The sequence below is a fragment of the Botryllus schlosseri genome, chromosome 10 (assembly GCF_051294905.1).
Source record: "Botryllus schlosseri isolate E-star chromosome 10, Bs_hap1, whole genome shotgun sequence".
Classification (NCBI taxonomy): Eukaryota; Metazoa; Chordata; class Ascidiacea; order Stolidobranchia; family Styelidae; genus Botryllus; species Botryllus schlosseri.
Genome location: NC_137245.1, coordinates 17,580,593 through 17,607,582, shown reverse-complemented (window position 1 = coordinate 17,607,582; position 26,990 = coordinate 17,580,593). Strand labels below are relative to the sequence as shown.

At 39.7% G+C, this 26,990-nt stretch overlaps 3 protein-coding genes across 7 annotated transcripts in view; 2 read left to right on the top strand and 1 right to left on the bottom strand.

Moving 5' to 3' along the window:
• Positions 1–2,346: 2,346 nt before the first annotated feature.
• Positions 2,347–13,965, top strand: LOC145448376 (translin-like). Of its 2 annotated transcripts, XM_080326762.1 has the most exons (8): positions 2,347–2,474; positions 9,833–9,938; positions 10,264–10,357; positions 10,415–10,530; positions 11,289–11,385; positions 11,442–11,521; positions 11,587–11,754; positions 13,785–13,965. In XM_080326762.1, exons 2-8 carry the CDS (start codon positions 9,858–9,860, stop codon positions 13,836–13,838), a joined length of 690 nt encoding a protein of 229 aa, XP_080182888.1. In that variant the 5' UTR covers positions 2,347–2,474; positions 9,833–9,857; the 3' UTR covers positions 13,839–13,965. The 2 variants fall into 2 exon arrangements, with proteins under 2 accessions (XP_080182888.1, XP_080182889.1); XM_080326763.1 differs by lacking the exon at positions 2,347–2,474 and having other exon boundaries at positions 9,814–9,938.
• A 1,608-nt stretch (positions 13,966–15,573) lies between these two features.
• On the bottom strand, positions 15,574–21,230 carry LOC145448375 (phytanoyl-CoA dioxygenase domain-containing protein 1-like). Of its 2 annotated transcripts, none has more exons than XM_080326761.1 (8): positions 20,937–21,230; positions 20,448–20,565; positions 20,167–20,369; positions 19,216–19,255; positions 19,063–19,157; positions 18,413–18,600; positions 15,998–16,266; positions 15,574–15,918 (listed from the first exon to the last, which is right to left on the bottom strand). In XM_080326761.1, the coding sequence occupies exons 1-7, from the start codon at positions 21,027–21,029 to the stop codon at positions 16,041–16,043; spliced, it is 963 nt and encodes a 320-aa protein (XP_080182887.1). In that variant the 5' UTR covers positions 21,030–21,230; the 3' UTR covers positions 15,574–15,918; positions 15,998–16,040. The 2 variants fall into 2 exon arrangements, with proteins under 2 accessions (XP_080182887.1, XP_080182886.1); XM_080326760.1 differs by having other exon boundaries at positions 16,080–16,266; positions 20,937–21,226.
• Positions 17,706–26,990, top strand: part of LOC145448372 (uncharacterized) — a 47,644-nt gene continuing 38,359 nt past the window's right edge. The window contains exons 1-3 of one of the 3 annotated variants that reach the window (XM_080326757.1): positions 17,706–17,729; positions 26,181–26,333; positions 26,461–26,649. In XM_080326757.1, the coding sequence (XP_080182883.1) occupies positions 26,261–26,333; positions 26,461–26,649 (262 nt within the window). In that variant the 5' untranslated portion in view covers positions 17,706–17,729; positions 26,181–26,260. Of the gene's footprint in view, positions 17,730–18,501; positions 18,644–24,611; positions 24,872–26,180; positions 26,334–26,460; positions 26,650–26,990 lie in introns of those variants that run through there. The other 2 variants (XM_080326756.1, XM_080326755.1) reach the window with 2 other exon arrangements.

Below are 26,990 nucleotides of genomic sequence, written 5' to 3'. Positions count from 1 at the left end.
CCTGAAAATGCTTCACGGACCCCCAGGGGTCCGCGGACCCCCAGTTGAGAACTACTGAACTAGAGTTTGTAGAAGTGCTACTCAAGTAGCACAAGTAACTCCCTATGTTTTCTACTAAATTAACAGTATAATTAGCAATTTTTGTGAAACGTGAAAACTACTTCAAGTAGCAGAAAATCTAAGTATATGTGGTCGGGGGAAGGGTGGTCGCATATACTTTCGACATTTCGTCGGAGGTGGCTACATACGAAATCGCAACATGTATCTTCTCGGGTAACGCAAAATGTTTTTTAATGACACAATACCCATTGGTAGAATATTTGAAAATATATTCAGTTACCGCGCTTTAAGGGTTGTTAAGGCTACTACATTTATTAATCATATGCAGCCAACCTCGTCGCGGAGCGGAACAGGAATACATTCGTGTTAAAATTAATAACTGGGTGCAGTACCAAATTCAATGTGGGCAGATATCTCCATGACATTCCCAGTTGATTTACTAGTCACACAAAGCACGGGGGGGTGCCGTATTCATGGGGGAGGATCCTTCTGGGTAGCGCCCAAGTATGCGGGGGGGCTGACCCCACATTGTCGTGAGTTTTGACCACGATTGGATTTCGCCGAATTTGGGGGAGGAAGACTCATCTGGGTCTTGCTCGACTGGGGGGGGTGGGGGGGGCTGACCGCACCAACTACTTCTGGATTTGGATTTATCCAAATTGGTGGTGGTGGTGATGGGGGAGAGGACGAACTAACCCTGTCGTGATTTTTGAACGTTCTTGGCCATTTGCAATGTGAAATCAATCCTTGCCCATTTGAAAACTTCTTGGCCATTTGCAAAGTAAATCCTTACCCATTTGCAAACTTTCTTGCCCATTTGCAAAGTAAATCCTTGCCCATTTGTAAACTTTCTTGCCCATTTGCAAAGTAAATCCTTGCCCATTTGTAAACTTTCTTGCCCATTTGCAAAGTAAATCCTTGCCCATTTGCAAATTTTCTTGCCCATTTGGAAAGTAAATCCTTGCCTATTTGAAGAGTAAACGCTTACCCATTTGAAAAGTAAATGCTTGCCCATTTGCAAAGTAAATCCTTCGCATTTGAAAAATTTCCTGCCCATTTGCAACTTAAGAGAAAAAAGTGCGGGAGGGGTGTACTCTGATGAAAGTATGGATTTTCGGGTTCGGGATTTGGTCAAATAGACGATGGGTCGCCGTATTTCTGGGGGATGAGTGTCCTTGTCGCCGTATTTCTGGGGGATGAGGGTCCTTTTGGGTAGTGTCCAAGTATGGGGGGGGGGGCGCTGACCCCACATTGTCGTGAGTTGTGACCACGATCGGATTTCGCCGAATATGTGGGAGGCGGACTCATCTGGGTCTTGCTCGACTGGGGGGCTGACCGCACCAACTAATTCTGGATTTGGATTTATCAAAATTGGTGGTGGTGATGGGGGATGCGGGGGTCACATGGCAGCACGATCTAACTGACGCCAGTTTTGGATGAAGATCTGGATTTTCGAATTTGGATTTCTCCGAATGTGTGGAGGGAGGCCTCATCTGGGTCTTGCTCAACTGGGGGGCTGACGACCCCACCATGTCGTGAGTTTTGACAGCACCAACTAAATCTGGATTTATCCGAATTAGTGGTGGTGAATCTGGCGATGGGGGTCACATGGTAGCACGAACTAACTGACGTCAGTTTTGGATGAAGATCTAGATTTTTTAATTTGGATTTGGATTTCGCCGAATTTGCGGGAGAGGACCCATCTGCCTCTTGCTCAACTGAGGGTGCTGATGACCCCACCAATCATCATTGGTTTATTAGCAATTTTATCAGTTCAATACACCACAAAAAAATGCGATACAATGAAAAGTCGTGATTTTTGACCGTTCTTGGCCATTTGCAAAGTGAAATCAATCCTTGCCCATTTGCAAACTTCTTGGCCATTTGCAAAGTAAATACTTTCCCATTTGCAAACTTTCTTGCCCATTTGTAAAGTAAATCCTTGCCCATTTGCAAACTTTTTTTCCCATTTGTAAAGCGAGAGCACCAACCCTTCTCACTTTCCGGGGTTGATTTACATCGCAAATTTCCACTTCAGTAAGTTTACATACGCATATATCAGAAGTTCGACAATTTCAATTTTGGATTTCGAATATATATTAAATATAGAATGGAAGTTACAATGGTGTATACCACTTCCGAAAAATTTAAATAGCGCTATAATTTTGTAAATATATAATATCATTACAGACTTGACTGAAGTAAGAACTATATTTTTTAAACCAAACTATTTCCCACACTGTTAGTATTATCATCGCCTTTACAAAGGCTATGGTATTATTACATCTGGTCTTAGGTCTTTAATGTTTCTTTGAAAAAATTGTGGACTGTTCACGAATTTCATGCTAACGAGCATGGCATATACTTTTTCGAGGAGATATTGGCTCCTCAAATTCAGCAAGCAAATCATACCACTGTGATTCTGCCAGAAAATGCTTACGTCATATTTCCGAAATCGCTGAGTCATAGTTGTCGTAATGATTCACTTGAGCTAAGATCAAATATTATAACCGGAAAAACACTTTCGCGACAGATTTGGAGTGCAAACGAACTGAAACACACGAGTTTTATCAATAAATGGCGCAAACGGTATGATCAATACAATATGTCATCGAAACTTGGAAGGAGTGCTTCATTTTACAACCGCCAGGTAGTACTTATGGCATCTAAATTTTCAGCCGTTACGTAATCTACGCAGGCGGATCTATTTCGATTCTCGCCTGTAGCCGAAGCATCAGAGGTTAATTTGTGTTCCTACCCCCATGTTTGACTGTTTCTTACGGCGTCAAGACGCCCGAAGAAAGATTCCACAAAAGATTATATGTGATATCGAGCAGAAAAAAAAACAAATAATAACGTTTAACGAAGACAGCCTATCCCACACTGTTACATCGGCCAATTGGCTTTAGTCGTTGTTTGATTAAAATACCATAATAGGTAAATGCAACACCTTCTTGCCGGTTAACTACATCGCATTACACACTATGTGTCTTGAGCACATCAGAATATAAATGATTACGATTATTGCGATCAACGTCATGTTCGTGTTTGGTATAGGTCGACTGTAATGCCGCAATTTATAAGTTATTCAATAAACAATAAAAACAAAAAAATGCAATAGCGTTGCTTCTGCTTCGGACATTTTATATATTCGCAAAACTATTTCATCGTATGGTTTTACGTAGCCTACTTTTCGAAGATCAAAACGCACGATTTTATAGTTTCAATCGACAATTAGGACACCCGAATTGTAACGGCGTGCCCTCTGCTTCGGATGTGTTACATATTGGGATAAGTATTAAATCATGATGTTAATGACAATATCAAAAAGTTGGGAAATTGCGTACTTTTTTATGATCAAAATGCATGATTTTGCGTTAAATGCGACTTTTCGTCCAATTCGATTTTTGGGCAGTTTCAATCGACAATTAGAACGCCCAAAATGTAACGGCGTGCCCTCTGCTTCGGATATGTTATATATTTCGATAAGTATTACATCATGATATTAACGATAATATCAAAAAGTTGAGAAATTGCGTACTTTTTCAAGATCAAAATGCACGATTTTGCGTCAAATGCGACTTTTCGTCCAATTCGATTTTTGGGCAGTTTCAATCGACAATTAGAACGCCCAAAATGTAACGGCGTGCCCTCTGCTTCGGATATGTTATATATTTCGATAAGTATTACATCATGATATTAACGATAATATCAAAAAGTTGAGAAATTGCGTACTTTTTCAAGATCAAAATGCACGATTTTGCGTCAAATACGACTTTTCGTCCAATTCGATTTTCGGTCTATTTCAATCAACGATTAGGACACCCAAAATGTAACGGCGTGCCCTCTGCTTCGGATATGGTATATATTTCGATAAGTATTACATCATGATATTAACGATAATATCAAAAAGTTGAGAAATTGCGTACTTTTTCAAGATCAAAATGCACGATTTTGCGTCAAATACGACTTTTCGTCCAATTCGATTTTCGGTCTATTTCAATCAACGATTAGGACACCCTAAATGTAACGGCGTGCCCTCTGCTTCGGATATAGTATATATCTGGATAGGTATTACATCATGATATTAACTATAATATCAAAAAGTTGAGAAATTGCGTACTTTTTCAAGATCAAAATGCACGATTTTGCGTCAAATACGACTTTTCGTCCAATTCGATTTTCGGTCTATTTCAATCAACGATTAGGACACCCTAAATGTAACGGCGTGCCCTCTGCTTCGGATATGGTATATATTTCGATAAGTATTACATCATGATATTAACGATAATATCAAAAAGTTGAGAAATTGCTTACTTTTTCAAGATCAAAATGTACGATTTTGCGTCAATTACGACTTTTCGTACAATTCGATTTTCGGTCTATTTCAATCAACTATTAGGACACCCAAAATGTAACGGCGTGCCCTCTGCTGCTGATATATTATATATTGGGATAAGTATTACATCATGTTTTACCATGCTATGTCCTGTCCTGCTTTCTTCGTCGCTAAGTTTTGTCAGCAGCTCCCCTCGAATCAATGAGTTTCAGACGGAATAATGTGCAAATTGAAAATGTAATTTCGAAACGTGTAGTTTGTAAAGCATACTCGATGTAGATATAGGATTCTAGAGATGGACGTATTTAGAGAAAAAACGAATTATTTGAATTCATGCAGCATATCATTCCAATTAATCCAATGAAAACCCAAAGTCTTTTGATATTGAATTGTAGTCCTGATTTTTCAGTGCCATTGCGAAAAATATCATTCCTTCAAAATGCAGCACTTCGTTTACATATTCTCGGAAATTTCGTTTTTTGTCTTTAAAACTATGAAACAAAGCGTTCCCAAACACCTCAGGATTCGGATAAACGACTAAACTGTCTTGTGAGCTGTATAGGGACAATTCCCCGCTCATGTGCTTGAAATATTTAACGATTCTAGTTCTAAGGCAAAATTTCGATTTAATGAATTCCAATAAATATTCCAGATGCGTTTCCGTAGTTTCGCTCTCGGCATATTTCAGAGTCGAATTGAATTTTTTCAGGGATTTTAGTTGTCCTTTCACGAACAGAGAATGTCGATACCATTCTGCTTTCGCATTTCCATTTCTCATTGACGAGGTGGTAAGTTTTTTCAAATTGTTTAACATAGAATTCAACTGCATGACAGACGTTCCTGTCCATGTCATATTGTTGAGATTGTTTCCGTACCGTGGAACATACGGCACATCTTTCTTTTCTCCACAACTGTGCATGTGCCCAAATTAGGCGGTATGCGGCGACGAGGAATTTGCTTTGATCTTGCGTCCTTGATCGTCTCACCAGTTTTTACGTACATCAGAATTGTAGCATTTTGTTGCGTGTCAATTATTAGCCGATCAGTATTTACCACACGTAATGCGTTGTCGTCGAATATTGTGCAGAATCCATCATGATTTCCGGTATATGCGAGATAGTGGCCCGATGCACACGACGCACCATGATGGATTACTTTCCCTTTTAGTATATAATGGGATTTCAATCCATCTACTTCGAGATCCATTGAATCGGGTATCTGGACTGAGGTGATGTTTTTACCCTCTGGAGTTCCGCGACTGACATTTATCACCAGCATGTTGGGAAGGGTTCCGAATACGACATGTTCGTTTACATCAGCGTGGCATTGTAGGCATCTGCTGTTAGTATCAACACATTGACGAGGAAAATTTGTAATCAGGTCAGAAATATCACTGTTTTCTTCAAATGTATGTAAAACAACGGATAGCCGATGTTCTATGAATTTCGAGGGAAAATTGCAACGCTTGCAATTGACTTTGCGAATCAATCGAAATTTGAAAGTAACCCCCAGCTGCTCCATCGCATCGCTCAAGTCTGTATCGAGAATTCTGGTGATGAACTCTCCGGCATCTTGCTGCGTGCCACAATCCCATCCAAACTTTGAACATATATCTGATACCAATTTTTCAATGTCAGATACGATGCACTGTTTGCGGATTTCTAAAGTCAATTGCATAATTAATTGCATGAAATCAGAGGTTATGGATGCGTACTCGGCATAGTTCATTACTGTACCGATATGGCCTTTCAGACATAATGCCAAGCATTGGTGGTAGCATTGAACCAACAAGAATTTCCAATATTAGGCATACCTTTGGTGCAGGTGTTAGCGCAAAACGTATTGACAGCGATGTGTCTAATATCGCGGTGAACAGAATGTGACTGACTAACGACTTGAAAACATAACCATTTTCGGTACATGGTCAACAATTTGATTACATCGGTACCTTCAGAAGGTTGATCGAGTCCGAAACAAACCCGATCCGCGACAACGCAAACGCAAACGCCGCAGCTCTCAAGATCTGGCTGCTTAATCGGACATTTTCGTGAAAAAGAAACGACCTCGCACTTGGGTAATTTTTGCAGCTCGGGCATTAAATGTTCATTAATAGCCCGGTTAAGACCTTCGTTCACGTGGTCAATGGAGTCGTATAATGTAATAGAATTGTCATGTGAATCAAATACAATCAGATAGAAATGCCTTTCCCAAACTAATGGATAAAGTCGCGTCATGAAATCACAGGACTTAACACCTGAAGCAGCATTCACTGTAGATAAGCTGCAGCTACGATTTGGAGATCTGAATCCTTTTCCCTGAAGTATCTCTCTGGTGTTGTCTGGATCAATGCATTCAAAAGCCTTCGACTCATTTTGCTGCGTGGCCAAGGACGCCGACCTTTTAATGTAGCAGTATACAACATCCGACGTCAGCCAGCCAAGAGGGTGGGATTTCTCAATTTCGTGAAAACTTACGATCGATTCACACATTGAAAGCGGTATGAGAGATTTCAAATCGAGCCACAGAAGAAATGAATCACGTAAATATTGCACAGCAGTGTCAAACATTTGCTCGATTCGATCAAAGTTAGACATCTTTTTCCAGATTGCCGTTACCAAACCATCACATTTTTAGAAGACCAAAGTAGACCAAGGGTACGGCACTTTTGTTATTTGTGGCAAATCCAATGTAAATGGTACCAAATTGCGTTCCGAAGAGATCGGAGGGGATGATTGAGCTTGATTCGTCAGATCTATCGTTTCGGGGCAATTCAAGGCAACAGCTTTTGTTGTACGCTGATTGGCGTATTTGATTGTGCTCTTGATGATGTTAATCCGATCGCTCGAATAGCATCCTTTACCGCGTGACTTCTTTCGTTTAAACTTTGATTGTACTGTTTTCGAAGTCTTTGATACGGACTGATCACTTAATTTGTATAATAATGTTGCCAAATATCCATTTCGATAAAGTGCGTCGAAGAATTTTTTTTCTTGAATCAAAATTGAACGTTTATATTTGACAACGAAACTATCCAAACGATTTGCTCTTTCTTTCCCAAGTATAACATTTTTTAGCCAATCAAAGCTTTGCTCGACGCATCCCTGGGTTCTATTGTCAATAGTGATATTGCGGTACCTGGACTTGGCTATCCGTCGGTAATTGTTCGAATGATGTAATACTTATCCCAATATATAACATATCCGAAGCAGAGGGCACGCCGTTACATTTAGGGTGTCCTAATCGTTGATTGAAATAGACCGAAAATCGAATTGGACGAAAAGTCGTATTTGACGCAAAATCGTGCATTTTGATCTTGAAAAAGTACACAATTTCTCAACTTTTTGATATTATCGTTAATATCATGATGTAATACTTATCCCAATATATAACATATCCGAAGCAGAGGGCACGCCGTTACATTTAGGGTGTCCTAATCGTTGATTGAAATAGACCGAAAATCGAATTGGACGAAAAGTCGTATTTGACGCAAAATCGTGCATTTTGATCTTGAAAAAGTACACAATTTCTCAACTTTTTGATATTATCGTTAATATCATGATGTAATACTTATCCCAATATATAACATATCCGAAGCAGAGGGCACGCCGTTACATTTAGGGTGTCCTAATCGTTGATTGAAATAGACCGAAAATCGAATTGGACGAAAAGTCGTATTTGACGCAAAATCATGCATTTTGATCCTCAAAAAGTACACAATTTCTCAACTTTTTGATATTATCGTTAATATCATGATGTAATACGTATCGAAATATATACCATATCCGAAGCAGAGGGCACGCCGTTACATTTTGGGTGTTTTAATCGTTGATTGAAATAGACCGAAAATCGAATTGGACGAAAAGTCGTAATTGACGCAAAATCGTGCATTTTGATCTTGAAAAAGTACGCAATTTCTCAACTTTTTGATATTATCGTTAATATCATGATGTAATACTTATCGAAATATATACCATATCCGAAGCAGAGGGCACGCCGTTACATTTTGGGTGTCCTAATCGTTGATTGAAATAGACCGAAAATCGAATTGGACGAAAAGTCGTATTTGACGCAAAATCGTGCATTTTGATCTTGAAAAAGTACGCAATTTCTCAACTTTTTGATATTATCGTTAATATCATGATGTAATACTTATCGAAATATATACCATATCCGAAGCAGAGGGCACGCCGTTACATTTTGGGTGTCCTAATCGTTGATTGAAATAGACCGAAAATCGAATTGGACGAAAAGTCGTATTTGACGCAAAATCGTGCATTTTGATCTTGAAAAAGTACGCAATTTCTCAACTTTTTGATATTATCGTTAATATCATGATGTAATACTTATCGAAATATATAACATATCCGAAGCAGAGGGCACGCCGTTACATTTTGGGCGTTCTAATTGTCGATTGAAACTGCCCAAAAATCGAATTGGACGAAAAGTCGCATTTAACGCAAAATCATGCATTTTGATCATAAAAAAGTACGCAATTTCCCAACTTTTTGATATTGTCATTAACATCATGATTTAATACTTATCCCAATATGTAACACATCCGAAGCAGAGGGCACGCCGTTACAATTCGGGTGTCCTAATTGTCGATTGAAACTATAAAATCGTGCGTTTTGATCTTCAAAAAGTAGGCTACGTAAAACCATACGATGAAATAGTTTTGCGAATATATAAAATGTCCGAAGCAGAAGCAACGCTATTGCATTTTTTTGTTTTTATTGTTTATTGAATAACTTATAAATTGCGGCATTACAGTTGACCTATACCAAACACGAACATGACGTTGATCGCAATAATCGTAATCATTTATATTCTGATGTGCTCAAGACACATAGTGTGTAATGCGATGTAGTTAACCGGCAAGAAGGTGTTGCATTTACCTATTATGGTATTTTAATCAAACAACGACTAAAGCCAATTGGCCGATGTAACAGTGTGGGATAGGCTGTCTTCGTTAAACGTTATTATTTGTTTTTTTTCTGCTCGATATCACATATAATCTTTTGTGGAATCTTTCTTCGGGCGTCTTGACGCCGTAAGAAACAGTCAAACATGGGTGAAGGAACACAAATTAACCTCTGATGCTTCGGCTACAGGCGAGAATCGAAATAGATCCGCCTGCGTAGATTACGTAACGGCTGAAAATTTAGATGCCATAAGTACTACCTGGCGGTTGTAAAATGAAGCACTCCTTCCAAGTTTCGATGACATATTGTATTGATCATACCGTTTGCGCCATTTATTGATAAAACTCGTGTGTTTCAGTTCGTTTGCACTCCAAATCTGTCGCGAAATTGTTTTTCCGGTTATAATATTTGATCTTAGCTCAAGTGAATCATTCCGACAACTATGACTCAGCGATTTCGGAAATATGACGTAAGCATTTTCTGGCAGAATCACAGTGGTCAAAACATTAACAACAAGGACCAGCACCAACTCCAACATGGATGCCATCGCGGGAGGTTCAAATGAGCTATTTCAATCACTGGAGAAATGCTTACTCGATGAGTACAATATAAAGGACGTATGTATCGCATTATATTTCAATTAGTTTAGTAACTTTGTACGATCGCTAACATATTTCTGGATATGGTTTATTCGTATAGGCTGCACCGTATATAAGGGTTATCATAGGCAAAGGCAAAACGTACCGATGTTCCAGTAGGGGACAAAAGCAGTTGGAATCCAGACTTGCTCAACCCCCCATGGACAGATTTGTAGAAACATACAAGCCCGACCTCTATATTTGTGTAAACACTTAACAGTTCTCTTTTCTATTTAAAGATCTGGCATGAATATATCGACAAAATCTTGTGTTCTGCAAAACAAATCGTACACTGTAATTACAGGCGCTATCAGAGGAGGTTAGAAATTTGGAACAGGTATCTCGACAAATAGCGACCATTCTCCAAGCTATACACCAAACAACTGATGACAGTGGAAGTATGTGGGAGTGACACATGATTTCTTCATGCCTTGTGCAACGCTTGCTTTTCTCAGCACTGGAACTATGCGCTAAAGCTCGCGGACATTTTCAAGATGTTCAACGCTGCTACAAGAATATTGCGCAGAAGGTTCCTGAAGGCGATTACTATAAGTACTTGTCGCAATGGCAGGTAGGCAGTACAATTGTCACTGTGGTTGATGTTTTGTAACGAATTACTACCTTTGATGTTTGCCTGTGCATAACTTACTCATATGAACACGCTGGTAGACTACTCCTTCACTTCTGCTCAAAGATTTTTGAAGAATAAGCACTTTTTCACACTGTTGATATTGTAGAGTGATTGTAAAGTATAAAGAAATTTTTAGAAAGGTTTGCATATCACCTAACAAATGGAATTGTAATAAAAGCCAGGGTAAATAGCCAGCTTTCGTAAGTGGTACCAATACCCAAAACCTACTTTGAATACTCCGAAACAGCAGAAATAGCCTACTTTGAGACTGATAGTTTACTAAACATAGCAACAGCAGGCAAAACCTTCTTCCACGATTGTATTCAAGTCACAAGTCAAAGTTACTTTCGTAGTTTCGACTCGAGTCAGTTCGTGGCATTTTCAGTTCATCATAGGGTCAAGTCTAAGTCAGGCAGCAGATGGTCGAGTCCGAGTTCAAGTCATACTCAACACACTTATTTAGAACTATGCTGATTTCCCTTACTCTCAACAGACTTGGTCTAGGCATGAGCAATGACTTGAGTCCAAGTCAAGTCGGCACACAAACTGACTCAAGTCAAGTCATTTTTTGTGTAATTAAGAAAATGATTTGAGTCAAGTCCAGTCAGCAAAAAGTCACGAGTCGAGTCATGACTCGAGTCATCGCAACCCGGCCTTTTTCATGAAAATGCGCCAGACGAACACCGCTATATTTGCAGAATGTTAGCAACAGGCTTTGCTTTCTTGCCTCTCTCGTGGTGTTCCTTGAAACAGGATCGTTGGCTCAAAGGCACGACGTGATGAATATGCTTGGGGGTGAGTAAACCAACGGAAACCAATTCTACGCAATCTTATTACAATACATCCCGCAGTTCAGATTGACCGGAAAAAAGGTTTTCACGTCGACTTGGAAGATTATCTGTTTGGACTGCTCAGCCTTGTGAATGAATTGGTATTGGAAACGATTATGCCGGTATCAGCCGAGATGTTGTTTACTTTTATTGTTGATATTCTCAGTCGCGTCTTGCCGTCAACAGTGTGATCTGCGGAAACTACACGCGTCCCGTCAAGATCTCTAAATTCGTGAGCGACCTGGAATCGGGTTTCAGGCTGCTTAATTTGAAGAACGATTTCCTGCGGAAGAAATACGACGGTCTGAAATATGACGTTAAAAAAATCGAGCAGGTTAGATGTGGTTTTCCATGGTAACTTGATTAGCGCATTACATTGCTTTTCTTGGAATGCTGTATTGAAGCAATTTGGTATCGTAGCCAGCTATCAGATATTCTAAAGCACGTAAAGCAGTGTTTCATAAACTTTAGTGCCCCTGGGCAAAGAACCAGAGGCCAAATTTCTATCAGAGTTTCAGGACAGGCGCTATCAAGGAAGAAAATGTAATGATAGGCAATGTCTCTTTCAAAGCCGTCATCTTTCGTTGTGGTTCATTAAGCACTAAGAAAACTTCATCCTCGTTGGACAGATGTTCAGGACCTGCTCTCAAGATACCTCGCTGGCAAATCATTCTGTTAGTTTCGTTGTTGAATAATTGACCGGTTACAATACTGATTAGTTGATTACTGATTGTTTCATAGCAATGAGGGTCTGCAGCAGGGTTGTAACCAAGTCGCAAGGTTCCGAGTCACAAGTCAATCTCACTTTTTAGTTTTGACTCGAGTCAAGTCGAGTCATTTTCAATTCAACGTCAAGTCTGAGTCCAAGTCGGCTAGTAGAGGGTCGAGTCCGAGCCATTGTGTTTTGACTCGAGTCCGACGCCAAGTCATTTTGTTCACTGATCAGTTTTCAACTCAACCCCTGTTTTTTCAAATCTGCCTGAGTGATGAAGAATGGCTCACATTCATAATATAAAGGTCTTGGTTGCTCGGCTGCCTATATCGTCTGCTATCGGTTCAAAGAATCATTCATAATATAATAATTTTCATCAGTTTTAACAGTTTCTGGCCCTATTTCCCAAGTATCGGGACTGATGGATGAAATACTCATAATGTGGTAACTCTACTATTCGAAGTTACATGAAATGTCTGTCTTGGCCGTCCTAGTCTCGAGTCAAATGTCTTGGTTCGAGTCTTGCACAATGACTCGAGTACAAGTCAAGTCAATAGAAAAATTGAATCTAGTCGAGTCAATTTGCGCAATTGAAACCAAAAAATCGCTACAATCAAAAAATCGTTACAACCAGGGCTTTGGAGCCGGAGCCCGGAGCCGGAGCCCCGGAGCCGTGCATTTTCACCGGAGCTGGAGCCGGAGCTCTACATAAATTTCAGCCGGAGCGGGAGGCCGTTATTTGAGGAGTAGCTCCGGCTCCGACAACAACATCCCAAGTGTCGCAGCCAGAATTGTAATTTTTGGTTGGCATTGCAAGTTCACAATCTGAGCAATTCATTTTCGATAACACAATAGGAAATTACCTCGCGGACCACGCAAAACCCACTCCCGGGCCACATTTGGCCCGCAGAATGGCCACCCCTGATATATACAGACCCATTCGATAATTTCAGAGCCGGAGCTGGATCCGGAGCAGTGGTAATAATGCGGCTCCGGAGCTGGAGCCGGAGCTAGTGTATGATAGAAGAAAGCTCCGGAGCTGGAGCAGTTTAAATTTACGGCTGCTCCAAAGCCCTGGTTACAACCCTGGTCTGTAGAGACGGAGAGCACTGGTAACGATTTCCCATGGTGGTAGTAAGCCCTCTTTTTTGCTGCTGTAATTATCTGGTGCGGAGAAAGAAGCATGGAACTTGAGGATAAAGGTGCTGTCCTGCTCCTATAGCGTAACCTAGATGAAAACTTAGGGGCTTGAGCCAAATTTTGTAATAATGGCGTGTCGTCATGAATCTACTTTGAGGTAGTGAACCAGCGTGTCATCACAAAGTCCAAGTCGAAAACTTTGTGAATGAGAGGTCGGCAAACTCACTTTTCGCCCTCTTGCTACACTCCAGGCTGATATTATACTCCAAGTAGATCTAGCTGCACTTCTTCGAGCTGACACTTGCCAAGTGTTTGTCATATGATATTTACACTGTAATCCAGAGATTTTGTAGTTAACATGTGAAACCTAGTATGACACCTTTTAGACAAAATATTACACTCATCTTCGACGCTTTGCAATGTGGCGTGAATGACAACAGTATTCACATATCCATTGAGACACGCAACAAATTTGAACCAAGCACTCATTCATTTTTTGCGTTACGTTGAAGGTCGTCTACGATTTGAAAATTCGCGGATTGATAGCTGATCTGCCCGGAGAGTAGATGCGTTCATTTTCAACGAATGATTCAGACATTTTCTTTGCAATTTTTCATTTGGTGAAACGGCTTACAAGTTCTTCGTTTTTCGCACGAGCGGGTCGTTGTTGAAATAAAAAGCGATTTTTCTCAATTGTCTGGTGTGAAGTGACTGGGGCAAAAAAGAAAGACAGCCGGATCGTCAAGATCGAGGACTGTTTCATTAGGCATTAGTTCGAGATGCGTGTTTCTAAGGTTACGTCGTTAGTTCTCACTGCGTCTTAGATGAAGAAACTTGGAGGCGCCGAAGTTCTATGTACAATAGGGCTGTTCAAAAATAACTTTTTGTTCTGGATTCCAGCCGTTCAATCATCAAATTGTCAGGTTACCCTAAAAACGCTGCACACCAAATTTGGTTCAATTCTAACAAGTATAGGGCTCCGCAGATCCAACTAAAATTTTTAATTTAAACGGGAAAATTGAAGAAAAAAAAATTCAAATTATTCTGTCAACCCCATAAAATTGTTGAGCTGTCTTCAGAGACGATGCAGAACAAATTTGACTCAATTCCAACTAGTAGAAGCGGGGTAATTAGTTTTTCGTTGATAATCCGACGATGATCCACCAATCAAGGATAATCCGAGAATATCAACGAAAAACTCTAATAACTCCGCTTCTACTGGTTGGAATTGAGTCAAATTTGTTCTGCATCGTCTCTGAAGACAGCTCAACAATTTTATGGGGTTGACAGAAAAATTTGAATTTTTTTTTTTTCAATTTTTCTGTTTAAATTAAAAATTTTAATTGGATCTGCGGAGCCCTATACTTGTTAGAATTGAACCAAATTTGGTGTGCAGCGTTTTTAGGGTAACCTGACAAATTGATGACTGAACGGCTGGAATCCAGAACAAAAAGTTATTTTTGAACAGCCCTAATGTACAATTGAATAATATATTCATATGAAATGAGACAGGGTTGCAATGACTCGAGTCACGATTTTCCGGTGACTCGGGTCATTTTCTCAAAATACGGGAATGACTCGAACCAAGTCGTATGATTCGAGACTCAGACGGCCAAGACCGACATTTCATTGTAATTTCGAGGAATAGTACAGTAACCACACTTGGGATTTCGTCTATTGGTACTGGTACTTGAAAATGCGGCCAGAAACTGCTAAAAGTGAGGAAAATTAGTATCTATATTATAAATGCGAACCATTCGATATTACCAAACAGAGTTGTGAAAGTGGGTCTAACAAGACTTTAACTGGAAACTGTGCAGTCAACACAAGGACTTGGACTCGAGTCATAATACCATGACTGGGACTCGACCCTCTGCTCGCTGACTTGTACTCGGACTTGACTCGGTGGTTAATTGAAAATGACTCGACTTGAGTCAAAACTATAAAAGCGAGATTGACTTGTGACTTGATTACAACCCTGAATTAAACCTGAATATTTTCGGCTGACAATAGTCGAGGGTAAAGGGTAATCGTCAGCAACTAGCATGGATTTCAAAAGAACCTACATATCGACGGTCGTATCACCAAATATGGCGTCACTGGCAGAAAAAATACCGAATAATCGAGGGGAGCATATTTGTAATATTTTTAAATTACATACTCGCACTCCTTCGGTTGTACCAAATTTTCTGGTTTATTTCGATATAAATGTAACCTATTATTCGATTGCTTACGCCGTGAACGTGTCAGACGTCACATGATCGCCCTGTCCTTGCCAAACTTTCATCCTGACCACGCCTATGTGCCCACTTCAGTTTATTATTGAAATTTCATCATTTCGAAACACCACAAGACTGCGATACAATGAAAAGACAGGAACGTGTCGAAACGACTTGGAGCAGCCGTTGAGATCAGACACCAAGCCTTTCAGTAATCACCCGATATCGACCTGCCGCCATCAGATTTCCATCTAGATATTTGAATAATCATTTCACTTTATTGCCAGTCTAAACATACATTCTATGGTTTGAACGATTGGTCGGCAGACGATTGGTGCTGTGCGGTGTGCCTGTTATGTTTCACGATTTCCCATCTTTTCATCCAAGGTCCGCTGATAACGGGAACGAATTCGTCATAGTCGTTGCCCTGCGAATAATAGCTCGTTAGATGTGGAAGGAAAATGTGGCTGTGTTGGCACATAATCCGCCCGCTCGTAGTTCCTTACGTCGTATTCGAGACATTGCGTTGCTTACGGTAGCGGCTGCGGCCTAAATGTATGACAATTGAGGAGAGTGAAAGTCGTTAACCAGCGCGCCGTCCTGCTGCTTGTTTCTGCCCTCTTTTGCGTTGGTAATCGGCGACCAGTCGATGTCGAGATTTGGATTGTTTTTACTTCTCATAATGACTTTGTTGCCGAAAGAAGACGTGGGGTCGCTGGTTCTTTGCCATCTCAAGTCCGCACTCCACCGTATTGCGTCCGTGAAGTTTTCAAGACTGTTGTATGTAGATTGTAGGGTAGGTTATCATACGTCCACGCTAATATGATGGATCGATTCGAGTGAAAATGGGCATAAATGACGCTAACAGGAAATTCGTTGTTCGAACGTAGGCTAAGCGACGACCTTTTTTTAGTCAACCAACGGTAAATGTGAAAGAAAAACTGTATTTTAGGAGTTGAGCCAGAAAGTTGACCTTTTTACAGTCAACCAACCACAATTTCGTGGTAAATTTACCATTACTTCCGGATTTTACTCCAGTATTGTAAGTCTGAAAATTTTGAAAAAGTGTCCTAATTTCCCGATTCCAAAATTGGTAACCCTGTATAGGATGACTTTTAAAGCAAATGGTGTATGCGTAAAACATGTTTGAAACAGTGTTTTAAAAAATATAAATGTTTCATTTCTTTTCCATTCAACCCTAGCTGTATGTGTAGCTTGTGTATGTGGAAAATACATGATATTTTATAATGCGTTCACAATGTCTTCTCAAAAGGCCGCCAGTCTACAGAAAACTTGTGTGGGAATGGTGATATTGAATAAAACTGACCAAATTATAACGTCCGAGATTACAGTTAAATCTCTTGTATTCCACACAGCGCAAGCGCAGGGCTAACGCCTCATTTCATTAGTACTAAAATAAAGGGCGTATGGAAATATAGGCTACCAACTTACATCGTTGTTAAAGCCTCCGTTTTGGCGTTTTATAGCCGTATTTCTCATCACTGCTGTAAATTGCTATACTTGTAAGCACGTAAACCTGTTTAAAACTCGAAGTCTTGAAACGTCATCAAGGGCCAAAAAATACTCTATAATATATATGCCTATTCATTCACGAAACAATTTTGGCCCCCCTTCGAGCTCGCCCCCCTCAAGTGGGGGGTTTGGGGTGCGGCAGTTACGGTCCAGCCTGTCATAACCAATTTTTAAAGCAATTATTAATGAAATTGGCATTGTTGTACTCGCGCATCGTTGGTGTCTGCCTTCAATCAATAACACATAACAGCTAATATAGTGGGTGTCATCCTACTTTCGGGGTAATTAAAAACGATCCATACGTGGCGCTGTTCAAATAAGTGTTTTGTAGGTACTACAGGATCGGTGTCATCATGTTAGTTAATGCCCCCTATTACCGGAATCACACGATGTTTGGGAATAGCATTATTCTCATTATCATCATTTTATTATTTTTATCCTAAGTCGGAGTTAGAACTTCGGCCAAATAATACACGAAGAGCTTCTTGGAAGTACAGAACTTCAGTATACAATTGAATAGTATATTCATATTGAAATGAAACCCGAATATTTTCGGCTGACACTCGTCAGGGGTAATCACCTGTCAGGTCTACATACCAAGTTGGGCCCGCGCGACAAGTGTGCGTAGCAGTAATGCCACTTTGGTGACCCTTTCGGGCCATCTGTAATTTTGCGACATGAAGTGCGCTTCAGGAAGAACGAAAGGTACTTTTAGATTACCCCTGACGAGTGTCCGCCGAAAATATTCTGGTTTAATTTCAATATGAATATACTATTCAATCAAATAATACATGTAGAAAAATATTTAATTGGTTACCTCCTATCGTTTTTTTCGCGTACGTGACTTGCATAAGATAATTGGTTCGTTAGACTACGTGAGCCAAATGCAATCTGCAGTAAAATCGCGAACTCCCATCGTTTTATACCTGACAAATAGGCCTATATGACTACAGATATTATTCCAATTCCAAAGCAGGATAAAAGAAATCGTAGCTATGCGAGAACGGGATTGTGTCGAATAAATTCACCGGGCGGACATGATAATCCTGACGTCTTGATAACTTCCTGTCTTTGAACATTCCGCATGGGGTTCATGTCCTCAAGATTACTGGTCCATAATCTGACATATCGACCTCGAATACTGACACATGCCGCATTCATTTCCGTCGCTTCTTATTGTGGTATCCTTTCTTTTATCCAGTGTGTATGCCTCTTATTTACATGCTGTAGGGGAGTGTAGGCCAAGGTAGGTGTCTAATTAAAAAACTACTTCAAGTCGTTTCGGCACCCTTCTATCTTTTCATTAGCCTATATCGCAATCTTGCGGTTTTGATTTGGTGAAAATTTTAAAATAATGACGATGATGATGCATAAGCAACATATCTTACCTTCTGTGAGGTATACAATTGTTGAACAGAAGCACGCCCCCATATGGAATCTCGCAAGTTACCGCACTTCCTGCCTCCACTCCGAGCTCCTCCTTCATGACGTCACCTGCCAGGTCTACGTACCAAGTTGGGCCCGCGCAACAAGTGTGCGTAGCAGTAATGCCCCTTTGGTGACCCTTTGGGACCATCTGTAATGTTGCGACAGGAAGTGCGATTCGGGAAAAACGAAAGGTACTTTTAGAGAGCCTCGCTATGCATATGGGCACTGGGCAGTTATAGGCACATTATAAAACTGCCTAGGTACGAAATGGGTATTACGGCATACTACCTATGAATCGAAATATTATATTGAGTTTCAATCGCCACGACCCGGCATCCTAAATGGTCACGGCTAGTTACATTATACTGTATTTGTGTATCTATTTTACGAATGGAATAATGGTGATAATTGAAAATCGAGGACACAGTAGGCATACGCAGACCAGGGTTGGGCGATACCAATCATAACAAGATTCTATCTTCCAAATTCCGGCGTCAGGTAACCCGACCCGCAGTTGCATTGGATAGGTTAACTTGATATATAGTTAGGAATTCATATAGAGATAGACCGCACAGAGTATTATTACATTCGTACGAATTGCTACCGTCACCTGCATGCAGCCATTACGTTTGGTAGCGTTGACGAATGGAATCCAAGCTGTGGCTAGAAAAGTGTCAACGGCACTCGGTTCGAAGTAAGCATTGTCTATGTAAATACAACGATACGAGGCTAAAGTCCATTATCAGGAAAACAACCCGCTTACCTTGGTGCCAGGGGACCGTCAGTTCATCATTTCTTGGTACCTATTCGAATAAAAGACCCTTCTTATACGCGTTACGCGAAGGATACCATCGATAAACGTTTGTCAAAGTAACCGAATCGCGAAGCAGAAAATACAGTTATTACAGTTATACATGTTTTGTAAGCACACAAAAGTCAAAAGATGCGTCAGAAACCAATCATCGAATTGGAAAAATAAATGAAGTATATGACATTTTTCGGGGTAATCCGATAACATTGAATCACGCAGTCACGTCTGTCACGACTGTAGTTGGCTGCTGGATTTCTGAAAGCAATTTAATACAATACAAGCGGTCGCACTGAGATACCAAATCCCCGCAGACAAACTTGAACATGCGTAATTGATCCCCGCTAATACTAAAACATCCAGGCTAATAAGTTATCCAAGATGAGAAAGGTCTGAATCACCTGAAATCGGTATCATTACAGAACAGATTCCACAACAAACTTGAGCATTGTGATTAGCGAAAATCGTCGCCGAGGTTGCGTTTTACGCAATGCTTCTTTAATTTTTCACGAGATATCACGGACTCGGTGGCAAACTTATCATACGCGCACGCTCGTCAACACGAGAAGCTTGTATATTATAATCGTCAGACATTTCCACATGTCCTTAAAAGTAATAAATTGATGCTATCGGGACCTACGATATAAATTCCAATCCCCCATCCCTTTTCCGCGACTGGCTACGCGCCTGGTCATGCACATTGCACATTTGTCAACTTCAAACTTTATTGCCATATTAACGCCATAAACTCGAACGCTAAATTGTAATATCTGGTGGCCAGCAGGGTACAACTTGAAGAAACAGATTTGACAGTATCATTATGTTGCCATTACGCCGGATCAATGAATTGATCATGACATGATGAACTGGCCTAACAGCTCATAACTCGTATTGCACGATGCATACCTTTGGTCGCAAGTTCCAAACCGGATGGCCTGAAATATCAGGTCCAATTATTTGCTCAATAACATTCAAGAGTTTCTCATAGCTCCATAAACGCTGAAAGGCGGGTGACAAATAGTCGGATTTGTGGAGAAGTACAGCTATGCCAGGATACTCTTTTTCGAGGAAAATCAGTCGCTCGTCTAGTCCCTTCTCCCCGTATTTATCTGCAAGTGAATTGCATAAATCAATAGGATAATTTTGAGGCTGTATAAATTCCTAGACATCTGTCATTCGTGTAGTACTTGATATTTTCCCCGCATTATACAGTTTCTCGGCAAGCCCGTCTACTTGATTGCATATGTCCGCTCTGATATCATCCAATAATTCATGGTCCACGAAATCGTACAGCACGATAAAACCCTGGTAAACACTAGATATATAAGGCCTTTTGTATCAAGTTCTTAACGCCAGTTATGTGCAAGACACTATATGTAATATGCTCAAAAGTACATAAATGGCATGTAAATGATAATCAATTCGGAGGCTCAACGTGTTCAATGTTATTAATATTGCATTCGAATAAGTTCTGAGAAATTATTGGCACTACAGTAGGACTTTTACTATATTCTTTAGAAGAGCTTCTTGGAGGTACAGAACTTCAATATGCAATTGAATAGTATATTCATATTGAAATGAACCCGAATATTTTCGGCTGACACTCGTCAGGGGTAATCGTCAGCAACTAGTAGAGAATTGGAAAGAACATTGTATATTCTTTAGACTACCCGTACCTTATCAAAATATTCCTGTAACTCTTTCTCGGATAATTGCCCCGGTTTCGGCTTTCCCTGTTTTGGTATTTCTGTGTACAGCTTTGATTTCATCTTGTTCTTCCAATAAGTGTTCTACGATATTTAGAATATAGGTATAATCGCCGCGAGCTAGTCTCGGTTCATTGCCACAACAACTACGACACCAGCTACTATTGCTTGTCATTTGTATATGCGCGTCTGCGTATTCGTAATATATAAAGGTGTTCAAAGAAATAAACTTGTTTACTCAACACAACATATCTATAATCCATCGCGAGGCAGACTAGCAACGATAACGCGATTAGCAAAGTGAACTGCAGAATGCTCAATAGACACTTACGTGACCTTTGACACGAACCAATCAGGTTGCAGCAGGATGTAAACAAAGAACAAGGCCGGGCAATCTCACTATGAGCGCTTATGGAAAAGGGTTGAAAATGAAGGTTTTTCGCAAAATTACATTGAATTGGGAATAGCTGGCTTTGGTGAATGGTAATGACGTAGAGCTAGTATGTATTTGCAGTGTTCTAACCTACAATAAACATGAATGGTGGCAAGCACTCATCAGCATGGTATGTCCAAATGAATGGATTTCTGACAACTTTTTGGATGAAGCAACTATTGCTGTATTATCCTTAGTCCTTAGTCGTACACAATGGGATTGTCGTACCGAAAACATGTATTAGATTAATCTTGAGTCAGGATATGTGGGGTATTCAGTATGTGGGCTTGGTGTTATAATAAGCGTTCTATTTATGAAATCGTATAGTACAGTCTACAGTCTGCATCATTATCTAGCAAATTACTGTTACACTGGACACTTGTCTGCATATTCAATGATCATATGAATATGATATATGTTAGGCAACATGATCCGTTCCCAGCTGAAATCGTCATTTTTTGTTCTAGCTCATGTATTGAATCAATCAGGACAAATGACGGATAACCACTGCGCTAATAGCCTGCGTAACTTGGAGATGGCTACCCAGACCATTCCTGATGTGCGCTTGTACCTTTCCCAGAGCCAATAACATGCATGGAAGAATGTAAAATCTGGATAAAGGCATGTGGACTTCCTTATAGTCATCTGAATTCTCATTTTATTAATAAAATGACATATCTATTATTGCACCAAAAATATGGAATCGTGACATAATTTAGATGAAACAATTCTGTGTTTCAAAATGAGCCCAATCTGAAATGCAGTAACACTTGATGCACAATCGACTTGGAGTGTGTCTCGTTTTATTCCACTCCAGTTTTGTTGCTTGATGGTGTGTAAATGGATTGAAACTGTGGAGAGCAATATATTCAATAATGAGATGAATAGTTGAAATTGGTAGCGCTGATACGTTGCATGAGTCGGACGAGTACGCCTTGATAGGTGGCTGCACAGCAGTGTTGCTCTGTAAAATAAACATATTTTACACTTTGTGCAGGCTTGATGGATATCTTATATGAAGCTGCAGAAAGAGGAATTTGATGGATAAAACGCAAGAAAATCAAATTTCTGGAAGAAGTAGAAGCACAAAACAGGAAACCCGTCCAGGAAAATTACAAATTGACGGACAATTATTGCTAGTGAAGTTTAGTTCTCAGAGGAGCATCATAATGTCAAAAGATGCAGAGAAGCTGAAATTTTATGCTAGACTACATTAAATTCTTTCTGAATTGCCCGACTTATCCTACTGACGTCAAATTTATGGTATTGCTGTAAGCATAGTATTAAACCATTGGGTCAACCGTATATAACTGCTTCATTAGATTTCGATTTGGCCATGTAGATATGTGGTTCTTAAAAAGGCACCATTTGCATTCATTCATGATTACTCAAAACTAGAATGATTATTGACTGTCAATAAATCACATACAACTTTGAAAGGATTGATGGATTGTGGTGCACTTACTTTTGTGCAGGAACTGAACTGTTCACAGGGACCATTTCAGATCGAAATATTAGTGAAATATGTGGATTCGACAGGAAATGTGAGACAATGATGGAGTTCAGCTATGGTGAACCAGGAAATGCTATCATGGCAGAAAAGGGATTCACCATTGAGTCTGAAATCAAGAAATTGAATATAGATTTAAATATTCCTGCACATGATTTGGCACACCGCCAAATGCCTGAGCCAGACTGTTCCACAACAAGAAAGATGGCTAGACAACGTATTCATATTGAACAGCTGATCGGAAGAATCAAGGAGTATAAAATTTTGTCTGGTGTCATACTATGCAGCATTGTGAATCAACTAGCCAAATATGGACTAATTGCTTACTCTAATTCAAGATTGAAAATTAAAAATGACCGACGCAGCATATTCGGAAATTGTGCAAATTCAGTTCCATTGTGAATATCGTAATGCCTAATAGCATGCTACAGATCGTAATTGCGCAGTGTCATGGTCAATGTGTACCAACAGTGCATGTCTATTCATACTATACTCCAGTGGTGTGAATTGAAGCTTATTTAGAGGCCCGATTTGTTGAATGAACAATTCTCCAGGTGAAAATGTACTAGGATTATTTGTGTTTGGTGGAATGTTATAAAACTGAAGCCACCAGATACACCAAAATCTACCTTGAGGCAGGAGTAGATCGGTTGCGAGTACGTTCGAGAAATTGATTGTCTATCACGATCGAGCTCACTGAGGCTGATGCAAATCACAATGTAGTCCTTGTAACTTCAGGTCCTGGATTGTCTTAATCAATGCATATATGCATGAGAGCATATATCAGAACCTAATGTGAAAATAAATCATCGTTACAACATCTATTGCAGGAATCTCGGAAAAATGTCTTTTGCTTTACTTACACTGTCTTACAAGTGCAAGACGAATCAATAATAGATTTTCTGAGAACGTGTATTTCCATTGAGCATATCTCACTTTTCCGCAAGTTGCGATAACATTGGCTGTTCACTAGAATATTGCTTCCACAAAGAGTGGATTGTCTCCTCAACTTTTGTCCCTAAGTTGTGTACGTAGCGCTCAATGAATATTTCGTAGCTTTCTCCGCGGTGTTAGAAGAAGATACTGTTGCACTCAAATCCAGAAATTCGATAGAATCTCCATAGCTTTCAAGTTTCATAATCAATACACCAAAATTGTGATGTGTGGCAGTGCTCAGCTGTATTTTATAGCATATATTTCTGAACATGAGATATGCTTGAAAATTTCGCTCGAGACCGGCAGCCTATGAAATCGTCAAAATATGCATTACAACAATCCTATAGTATAGTATACAACAATCATCGCTTAATCCGAAAAGTTGTCAAAAAACCATGCATTTGGACACAGCACGCTGATGCGTACTTACCACCATTCATGTTCATCCTAGACTAAAAGCTGCAACTACATACTAGCTCTACGCTATTACTATTTATTAAGGCCAGTCATCGCCAATTCAACGTAAATTTGCTTAAAACCTTCATTTTTCAACCATTTCCCATAAGAGCTCATAGTAAGCTTGCCCGGCCTTGTTCTTTGTTTACATTCTGCTGCAACCTGATTGGTTCGTGTCAAAGGTCACGTAAGTGTCTATTGCTCAGTGCTCCCCTGTGAATTTAATTAGGAAAAATTAACTCGCTAAAATCTGATGATTTGTGATTTATACTTCGTATTTCAATGTACTATATGTATAATTAAACTCATCATAAACGTTAAATAAGGGCCAATTTATATATTTCCCCAAACGATGTACTTCAGTGTTACGGGGATGCAGTCGACTCATGCTTTTGTGCTATCTTCATCGGAAGATGGTGCTCGAGTATTAGTCGGCTAATGTCGCCGTGGATACGCTATCGCTTGTATACAGACGCCGGCATTTCGAGGTTTGTTTACTTATGAAGGCAAAGGGTAAAGACTGAGAGGCGCAGGAAAAGTTGGGCAATGGGGGGCAACGTCGGCACAGATGTAAATATCACAATAACAACAAGTAACGCGATAATCTTTAATCAGAGATTGGAAATTATGGAATGAACTCCAGTGACTATTTGAGTGGTTTGGCGGCCCCGTAAGATTGCCGTGTAAATGAAAATAGATAGTAGTGAGCAAAACGCGTGGACACACTCATCGAGAATCTTGTTGGCTTTGCGGCGTGTGCCATATCCAAGGAACAATTTGAGTCATATATTTTCTAATTGCCGGGGGATACGTGATTCGTAGATTGCCTACTTCTATAAATCGTCGCCATCGTAATTCCGAATGGCGCGGAATTTGTTTCAGATATAATGTGACGTCTCCAATTTTTTGCTGGTTTCTCGTATTTCATATGAGCGTGAGAGGTGGTCACTGTGGTCAGTAACATAGTCGTCATGAGAGGATGTAGGATGAAAGAATGTCTTCCTAGAAAAGAGAATTTCAGCAAGTCGCAGATACTGTGAATGTGATGTATTGTGAAGTTCAACATTTGGAGACCAATGTGCCAGCGACTAATTGTAAAAGTTACTACTACTAAAAATTGAGTAGCCTACTTCTGTGCAATACCTATTATGGCATTGCATGTTGTAAATAAAAAACTGCTTCCAGGTGTTAAGTGTAACAAGTTTGCAATTCAATGTCACTAAATTTTTAACGCTACTTGAGTAATTGAGCATCTAGAGAAAGACATTGTACCATACGCGCAATTTTTGTTGTGAAAATCCTTTGATGTTTCAGCACTAAGATAAATTTATGTTCCACGGCTTCAATAACAGTGTCATAACAGAGGTTGGCCAAAGTAGTTGTTAGTAATCAAGTAGAAGTAGAAGTAACGTAAATTTATACTCAGTACAAGTAGAAGTAGCAATTTCCAAATAAGTATTCTTGGCCTAGTCTTACCTATAAACTGAAAATCTTCAAGTAGAAGTAGTTTATAATCATAACAACTAGACTGACTATAGGAAGTAGAAGTTGAAGTGCCGATTTCCAAGTATGTATTCTAGGCCTTCTTTTACCTAAAACACTGAAAGTATGTAAAGAGAAGTGGAAGTAGTCCCAGAATCTCAACCACTCAGTAAGAAGTGCAAGTAGACTAAACCTACTTGAGTAGCCTACTCCAAAAAGTAGAAGTACTTTGCTACCTGCCACTTCTACATTATATACCAAATAGGCCTACTACATTTTTTCGCCACAGCGAAAATACAATTTTGCAAACAATTTTCATATATGTGTAGTTGATTGCATACATTTTCAAACAATCTTTTGCAATTGGATTTAGGGCAAACTTTATATTATGTTTTAGTGCCTGCAAAGCGTTAGAAATATATCTTTTGTGTGATGGACAAGAATTCATGGACAGCTGCGTGACTTTGATGATTGGATATGGCCTTGCAGTGCATGGAAGTTGCAGTCTGGATTGTATTAATTTTCGCAGTAACTTCTGGAAAAGCTGAAGGTGAGTGTGATTTCAATCTCATATTATCATATTCTTTATTTGTTCCTGTTTTCAGTTCTCATTAACTCAAATTTCATATTGCGACAAGATTGGTATGATTATATTGTGTTTTACCCTACTTTTGCAGAAAATACATTAAGTAGGCCTAGTGGAAGTGCAAGGCAAGGGGTTGTAACATCGGATAGCCGATTGCTAACAACTTCGATTACAAATACACCAACCCTCCTATCAGCTGCTGTGCCAACCAACCCCACTGTAACCAAGACTGATGACTATGATGAATCAACATCTCTGCCCACATCTCGGCCATTGACAAGTAAGATATTTTATCTGTTCTGTTTGCAAATGCCGTAGCCTGCATTAGTTAGAAGCTGTGATGAAGATCTTGATTATTTTGAGTTAAACAAATGTATAATGCTACTAATATTATCACAATAACACACTAAAGCGATATCTCAAGCCTATTGTGTGCAACCATTTGTTACTAATCTAATCATAACTTGAAGGGAGCTATTATATGACAGAAAATTTAATGCAAATTCCTTTTTGAATTTTTGTGATTGTGACTTGATAGGATTTCTGCGTAAACCCGTTCTCAATGGCAGAAACTTCTGATAATCAATCCTCAATTTGTAAGGTGTAACAATTGATTCCTTT